General features: G+C 36.2%; 1 protein-coding gene across 1 annotated transcript; it reads right to left on the bottom strand.

Annotated features, from left to right (window-relative positions):
* Window positions 1–377: 377 nt before the first annotated feature.
* LOC140753578 (dynein light chain Tctex-type protein 2B) lies at window positions 378–4,044 on the bottom strand. The gene is made up of 3 exons (XM_073088288.1): window positions 3,776–4,044; window positions 3,236–3,382; window positions 378–837 (listed from the first exon to the last, which is right to left on the bottom strand). The coding sequence occupies exons 1-3, from the start codon at window positions 3,941–3,943 to the stop codon at window positions 601–603; spliced, it is 552 nt and encodes a 183-aa protein (XP_072944389.1). The 5' UTR covers window positions 3,944–4,044; the 3' UTR covers window positions 378–600.
* Window positions 4,045–8,629: the final 4,585 nt, after the last annotated feature.

Below are 8,629 nucleotides of genomic sequence, written 5' to 3'. Positions count from 1 at the left end.
TAATAACCGTATAATGAAGTTGGGATATTATGATAAGATAAGGTTAAAATAAGAATAAAAATACGAGTAATAGGCTTTTGAGCTACAACATAATCTAAAACTTATCAGAAATAGGTGCTTCCATATCAAATGAATGTACCTCCCTCTATATAAAACTGAACATCTTCTAGATATAAGACAATAAACAAATACTCATAGTTACACGGTCAGTAAGTATTCTGGCACTCATGATTTCATCTTACACTTGTGTAAACGCGTCAGCAACTTTATTGACAAAACATCTAAATTTGTGATGCATCAATCCTCGCCAATATATATTGATAATCTAAGAGGTAATAATAAGTAGCTTCTGTCACCCATGGACATTTGTAATCAACTCCAGATAAGTTATAGTTCACAGATGCATTGCTACCGTACCTAAAAGGTGTCGCGGTGATGCTTCCATAGTTGCACCACAAAGGGTTGTATCATCTTTAAATTATCTAAATATTTATCGAAAATGTAATGTGAGGTTAACAGTGATAACTATTAAAGTATCCGCGGCATAGCGATACTGTATCGTGATATATATTAACCGTATATTGTCAGATGCGACTTAACTCAGTCGAGATATATACCAAACGTGGTGACATGTACGAACGCGGTGGTCACCTCTCTTATAACGTCAACGTAGTTATCCCTCTCGTAGTCCCAGAGGAAGGCGATGGCGTTGTTATACGACTGGGCACGTCGCTGACCGATGGTCACGACGGTGATCACCCGGTAGCGGTTGAACTGCATCGCCTTTATCTTGCGCATCAGCTCGCCTGCCAGCCGCAACGCTAATGCTGGTGACTCCTGTAACAATAGTACTTAATCAGCGCATCTGGTAGGAATCTAATCTTGTCTCGGGTTGATTACAGATATCCATGGGTGGTAATGGCCACTCACCGTCACTTACTATCCCTATATTATAAAATAGTATCATACTGGGTATGGATTAACTTCAAAGATAGGATAAGCTTTAAGCAGCTGTAAGGAAAACGTCCGAAAAAATAAAAATGGTAGGAATCCTCTTTGGCACCCTAAATCACTGAACTAAACATCATTACCAGTTACTAAGGTGTAACATTTTGTAAGTACACCCATTAGTACACTATATTATGTTACCTACATATGCGAAAGGGCCAAAAGACAGGTAAGCGGCCATTGACCTGCTAGCTCTCCTACGTACTGTTCACTATGTAATAAACTTATTTTGAATGTCGGTTTTGGGAATTAATGGTTATGCTATTATAGTTAGCGAACGGAAGAGGGGAATTAGGTAGTGTCTCGAGCGCATCAGACTAAGATATGGGAGATGAAATAAATTAAGTAATTATAAGGTAAATTTAACTACTAGATACTGGCAGATTAATTCATCCGTTATAAAAACTTTACGAAGACAATGTAAAAGAGAAGCTAAGAAGTTAAGTCGAAATTCTATATAACCAATTGGTTCTTAGAGATAAATGTAGGCAAGTTTGGAAAATGTAGGCGTAAGATCACTCGTGCGGCACAGAAATTAACGTAAATATGTTTATTTACGTTGCTGAAATGTAGCTGGTAGTGTAGTCCAAAGGATTTCAGATTCAATTTAGGAATATTCATCAGTGCGTGTCAAATAAAAAATAGAAATAGGGCAATTATTTTAGGGTTTGAATCTATTTATCAAATATATTTTATATAAAATATAGCCTATGTTACTCGTGGGTAGGATAATGTATCTTTTGAACGGTGAAAGAATTTTTAAAATCGGTCCAGTAGTTTTTGAGCCTATTCATTACAACCAAATTAACAAACAAAGTTTTCCTCTTTATAATAGATATTAGTATAGAAGTATAGATTAATTATAAAAGATTAAATATCGATTTTCAATATAAGGCTCGTGTAACTATAACCAGTTGTCCAATATCATTCAAGATATCGTCTAACACTTGTAGGAGACAGTTTAAGTTCAACATTACTAAAATTCAGTAATGTTGAACTTAAACTGTCAATGTAAAAATCATAATAAGTTCCATTTACCCCAAATATTTGTATTTTAGTACATTCTCATCTAAGAAATCTCAGCTATAAAATATATTTTGCTTATAAACCGGGATCAAATAACTCAGGGCCCAGGACTTGCGTCATACCGTTTGGCGAAACGTGAAATGTCATGATTTCAAATAAAAAGTGTAATAACAGATATACGAGTAGAAGCAACATATAAGCCAATGCTTGCGCAATTCCTAACACACGTCATTCCCTCAATGTGTCACGTAGAACCATTAGTTATACTTAAAATACGCATTCGATTTACGCCCACTACCCTTCAAGATATTGGTAAAAAACTTGAGTAGGATTCTTTAAACATGGCATTTTGTGAAGAAGATAAAATTCCTTACCATATAAAGACGAATATCCTTCTATGAATGGATTTAAGATATAGATAGGAATCATTCACTATTGTTCCTGTAGTTCCGGGACTAGAATAGGGCTACGGTAACTCCTGCCTGTCGTAAGAGGCTACTAAAAGGGGGCTTTCAGGGTTGCGGGCGGCAAGAGTGGGAGCTCGAACCGTCCAGTAAGCGATCCCGGGAAGGACGGCGGTATGTGTGACTGGTCGCATACCTTCGTGAACACCAGATGGTGCGGGAGGAGCGAAAACTGCTCCCCCAGGGGAGAGCCCGATCGGGGCATCGCGCTTGGAGGACTCCGGTTGCGTTCCGTCGGAAATCCCGGAATTCTCCAACAAGCGTTGAGGACGGCCACCGGGGGGGGTTTTAGTGCGGTAAGAATCCCACATAACCCGGCGTCGCTCCCACGTCGTCGGGTACGTTTTAAAGGTTTCCCCACGTTAAGAAAAAAAAAGGATTCATTCACTAATAGGTTCGAGGAATAAACGAACGGTGTAGGAGGAGGAGTAGGAGGAATTCCAAAAGACGTTCACCCAACATCATTATCGCCCGTTACTCAATCCGTCTAATATTTACCTACCAAAGATCGAAACTTGACTATCTCTAGTGTGAAAAACATATCAAATGTTGATCTTTAATTGACGACACATTGTATAAATAATTTTGGTACATTTATTTATCGAGTATTAAACCGTTCTTTTTCAAGTAACGCTGCACCCACGCATGATCAAACTGTAATCTTCACCTTCAGATATCAACTTAACAAATAAGCTGTATCAATCAATATAATTACGTCCACAGTTTGTTAGATTTACCTGGCTACTATACTTGTGTCCAGTAAAAAATTCATCAAGTATCTCATCAGTAGCCTGCTTCACTCTTGGGACGTGAAACCTCTCGCGGGGCTCCAGCTGATAAGTATTCAGGTATACAAGAGGAGGACGTTTGAATTCTATGGCCACCTGTAAAACGCATGATAGTATTAGTATATTAGTGTTCTACCATTAAAAGAAAAAATCTTTGGATTTAGCAGTAGATTATTACACATCAGTTTATTTTTATCGTCATCATCAAACTATTCTCATAACATGAAGGGAGTTAAGACATAGCCCACGACGTCAGCCAAATGGGAAACTAATAGTGTGGAACCATCAGCCATTCAGTATGTAGCGATTTTAATAATGGTACTGTTTTTAGTTGCATAGCGGCTGAATCAATACCAGTACCTTTCGTTGCTCTCTCTGCGTTATATTTTATTCCTTTCACCATTCCTCACATGTATTTTTAAGCCTTTGTAAGGAATGGAATGTCTTTGTAGAAAGAAGGAATGGCAATGCTATTGAAGTTACACATACCTGTGATGTCCTTTCCACGGGTCTAATACCAGGAACTCCGGAGAACCCATAGGACTGCTTTCGAACCTTCAACCGACTCATCGACTTTTGACCCAGCATCCCCGAGCGGGTAGCAGATTGACTTTTGGACCCCAACATCGATACTTTACTTTTACTCTCGTCAGCCATATTATCTAATATACAGAAATATAAGTGAATATATTATTAAAAGAATTAAAGTACTTTAAAGCAGCCCTTGTAAATAATATTGATTACGATGTCAACAATGATGTCAAACTTGTATAAGTATTTCTGTCATTAAAAGAAAAAGAAAGAAAATTGTATTTCACAGTTGAAAGTTTATTAAAGTATTATGCCGTTAATATTTAAAAAATCGATTCAATTACTGTAAAATTCCTAATGGTTAGGTTAACATGTGTAAAAAAGTATTTACATTAAGTAAATAGTATCAAAACCTATGTACATGAACTCGACTTTTAAATTTTTAAAGCAGACAACGTATGCAGTAAATGTTTAAAACATTTCCAGACATGGACAAAAGAGTTTTTTAAGCGTCCCTATACACGTTCCCTTTTAGAAAGTATAGTCGTCTCTTTATAATTAAAACTCTCAAAGTAACATTTTTGTGAGCAGTAGTTTACTTTTTAATTTTATGCAAATAAATAAAATCTTATCAAAAAGAAGAAACATGAGTCTGATTTATTAATTAAGTACCCTAAGTAATACGTTTATGATTTCTTAAATTTTAGAATTACTTAAATGCCACAACTTCTGCCGATAATTTTGAAAGGAAAAATATAATACCATTCAGCCAGAAGCAGGTAGAATTTTGTGAACAAAAGACCTGAATGAATTCTATAAGATTCCGTATAAAAAATACAAAGAATTATTCCGATAAAAGCACATACAATTTTTAATGGCAGTACTTAATCCTAAGCAATTCCAACCTTTCCAAGCATATCTACGAGAACGATAAAAGGCCTTCTCAGTAAATCTTTGGAAACCCCTCCTGACAAGTTGACAAAAGAGGTTTTTGTAAAGGTTCCTACGTACACGTACACTTTCAGAATATGCGATCGTCGCCTACTTTGTGAATGGAACGATCGATGTGAATAAACGATTCCAACGATAAACGTGCTTAGCTAAAATGCTTAAGGAAATTTTTATACGTTGTCGACCCATTGCTGTGTTACAGCTGGGCTTGGTACTCCTTTTAGAGTGAAAGATGCTTAGACCTACCGTATAGTATCAGCCTTAGTCTACCGAGATATTCATGTGAGCATTGATAGACATGAAATAATTTTTGGAGATCATTTTTTTAACTTTATGCGTAGGTACAGATTTCCTAAAGATGTTCCCTTCATCGTTTCACTGACGATGCATTAAGAACCAGAAGTGCGTGCCTAAGTTTCGACGGTTAGGCCCCCAATTGATGTTCTCCTGTAGGTATATTGTTGAAAATTGGAGCACCACTTGTTTGTAGGTCTGTATTTTGTTACTTTAAAAATAACTTCTGAAATTATCTATTTCATAGTCTATAATAGTGCTAAATATGTGATTTAAGCTAAAAGGTAAGTAATATTGAAAAGCTGGCCTTTACTGCTTTGAAGGAGTTAGGATTCATCGCATGAAACCGGCTTCACATAGAACTATGTACCATTTGCTGTCATGTTAATGGCCGTCACGTTCCAAATAATATGAGGAGAGCCACCCATTTTCATTCATATTACGGATTAAAAAGTTTAAGCAAATTCGCGAGACAAGTCAACCAACTTCAAAGTTTATTTTTAACCACGTCAACGTAAGTAGCGGGTGAAGTCAACACAATTCCTTTGAGAGGTTTAAACGAGAGTGAAACAATCATATATACCGAACGTCGACCTTACATAAAGCATAGACTAGTTGCATTCCATGTTGCAGTCTTAGACAACTTTGTTACTTCGCGTATCGACCAAATTATTAATGGTAAATGTTATGCACGCCTGTGTAGTCCCATGAAATGTTTGTTACTGTAAAAAATACGTTTTCTATACTTTTATAACCCCAAACTATTTATTTATTTAATTAAGGCTCACCATCGCAGAAAACACAATAACCAATCACAAAGATAACAAGTAGAGAATAAAAGGTCGTGTCCCCACAATTAAAGGTGAGCACGGCATACGTAATAAAAAGACGCCTTAAAAGATTATACAATACTAGATTTATGTATAAATATTTAGAATAATTCCATTGAAGTTTAAATTTACACAAAATATCGAATAATCTTAAATTTCTTTATACAAAATTATATAAAACAAAATATTACTATTATTAATAAACAAAATATCATATCTAGGATTCCATGTGTCGTCAGTACCATAGACACACACATACACATACAGACGAATACATAAACACCCAGACCCGAACTATGATAATATTAGATTAAATTAGTTAATTATTAGGAGAATATCATACCTAATGCATTTATGACATACTTTAAATGGCTTAGGCTTCCACCAGCTGTGAGAAGTGACCCGCGCCTAGCAGTGACAAAAAAAGGATTACTACCAATTTACAAGTATAACAGAACTTTGAAAGAAATCAATTATGGGAGAAATTCAGTCAATATACTCCACCAATCCATTCTAAAGTGGTGGATGCTCGAGGTTTTTCTACCTATACGCGGAGTATTACGGTAGAAAGCATTACGGTAAAATCAGCGAGGACGATTATTGAAGAATCTTAATTATCTATAAGTATAAGTACCTAGTTGAACCATGGAGTATTTGGGATATATGGAAGAAAGTTAGTAACAGTGACAGACACATAGTAGTAACACAAAAGTCCCACGTCACTGGTAGGTCAGTTAACCGAGTGTTCACCCCGCGGGTAGCACTAGCACGAGATGTGACCGATAGCAATCGCTTTAGCTTTCGTCAAAGCAAATCCCTCTAAATTGCATGCGCTGAAATGAATTCCTTGTTGCGCGCTTTACGACATGCCTAGCTTTGATAGCGTTCGACTTGCATTAGAGAGGTTGAATGAAACTGTATTCCGTCAAGAGTTAATAGAATTAAAAATATGCACTTACCTACTGCTATAACTATTACTGTTGTAATATTCTGATGCTATACTATATATTACATACATACATACTATATATTACATACTATACTAATTTTACTACTACATTTTGAGCGAAATAACAATGAAAAAGACTTTGGAAAGTTGTAGAACTCTTTGTGGTTTGACTCCAAAGGTACCACTGAAGCACCTATTTCTATATTATAGCAGTGTGAAGCCCCGCTGTGTTACACTTTGAAAGTGAGGGTTATATACTTATCCGAGGTATTCCAAATTAGTCCTTAGGGGTACCAACGCATAGACTATAGGGTCAACCTCAGTTAGGACACTATTCTGAGATTGAAAACACATGTCTACCGGCGGCAGTGACTACTTATCATCGGGTGGACTGCATGCTCGTTTGATACCTTTATACCTAAAAAAATGAAATAATATCTATCGGACATCGAACTTCTTCTTTTACAACTCATAATGAAGTATTAATTTTTTTTTTTGTATCAAATGTAAACATTAGAACTTCTATTTTGTGTCCATTTTATAATTTTAAAAGACATCCTTCAAGTACTATGCACAAAACAATTTGTATGCAAATACGATAGCATGCAAACCCATAACTTTGCGATACACAATATCATGATGAAACTACTTTGTCAACTTTGCGTGACCAAACTACATCGATTTATTAAATTAAATCAGTTAGCTTTAATTTATTTTGTTTTTTATGTAGACAACTGCAAACTAAAGTAGATTAGAGCCCGGGAAGGGCGGCGGTATGTGTGGTCGCATACCATCGTACGCACCAGACGGTGTGGCGAGCGTCAAGCTCACCTGAGGAGAGCCCGATGGGGCAACGCGCTAAGAGGACTCCGGTTGCGTTCCTTAGGAGATCCCGGAGCCCTCTACGCAGCGCTGAGGACGGCCACCGGGGTGGTTTTAGTGCGGTAAAAATCCCACATAACCCTGCGTCGCTCCCACGGCGCCGGGTGCCTTTAGAAGGTTTCCACCTCGTAAACAAAAAAAAAAAAGAGAAAAATAGACTAATATTGTGACGAATGTTTATATTATCGGAACTTTCACTAAGAGTAATTTGTAATTTAAAACTATTTTAAAGTATGTTAATTATTACCGAATAACAACTATGTGTACATTTTAGCAAATAAATTTGGATGGCTTTATAAAATTAATTTTTAGGTAAAAATAAAAATGAGTAATTTTGTTTAAGTGTATTTTTTATTATCATAACTATAGCAATTAGTTTGTACTTTATATAAAGAGAATATAAGAGGCTTTATATATTGAAAACTTTTCATAGGTTTTATATGACACTTTAAAAATATGGCTCGAATACGACAATATTCGTTTACTTTTGATAACACAAAAAATACATGTCGAAACACAAAACAACAATTTAATTACAACAGAGTACCAAGCGACCCAACGGTTTCAGAAACGTTCCAACCGCAACAAACGTAAGCTAGAGTTTCACAAAGGTCTCTATCTCATTAAGATAACATTTCATAACAAAGGACTGCAACTGCGGTGACGTAAGAGGACCTCGACCTTAGGTCTGTGACCGCCGGTGCAATGAGCCTGAGCTGTATTACGTATGTTATGGTAAGGAATATTTTAAGCTTTATGCTTTAAGTAAGAACTCTAGCTCGAATGGATTTTCTGTAGCGTAGAGAGTAAAAAGAAGTAGTATCTCGCATTAATAGAGCTCTAACTAACGGTTCAAGTTATAATAAAAGGCATGTACTCAGTAAGTCCCGTATGTGTTATTATTAT

This window comes from Epargyreus clarus, unplaced genomic scaffold (assembly GCF_041222505.1).
Source record: "Epargyreus clarus isolate Ecla_fem2 unplaced genomic scaffold, WU_Ecla_fem_2.2 ptg000026l, whole genome shotgun sequence".
Lineage (NCBI taxonomy): Eukaryota > Metazoa > Arthropoda > Insecta > Lepidoptera > Hesperiidae > Epargyreus > Epargyreus clarus.
Note: the sequence above shows the minus strand (reverse complement) of the source record. Positions and strands in the feature narration are given on the sequence as shown.

Bases quoted from the DNA above. Each gene is read 5' to 3' on its own strand.
- LOC140753578 (XM_073088288.1), bottom strand. From the start codon at position 3,943: ATGGCTGACGAGAGTAAAAGTAAAGTATCGATGTTGGGGTCCAAAAGT. The intron at 3,383-3,775 runs GTATGTGTAACT...TGCGTTTTACAG, and splicing joins CCGTGGAAAGGACATCACAG to GTGGCCATAGAATTCAAACG. The intron at 838-3,235 runs GTAAATCTAACA...CTATTGTTACAG, and splicing joins GACACAAGTATAGTAGCCAG to GAGTCACCAGCATTAGCGTT.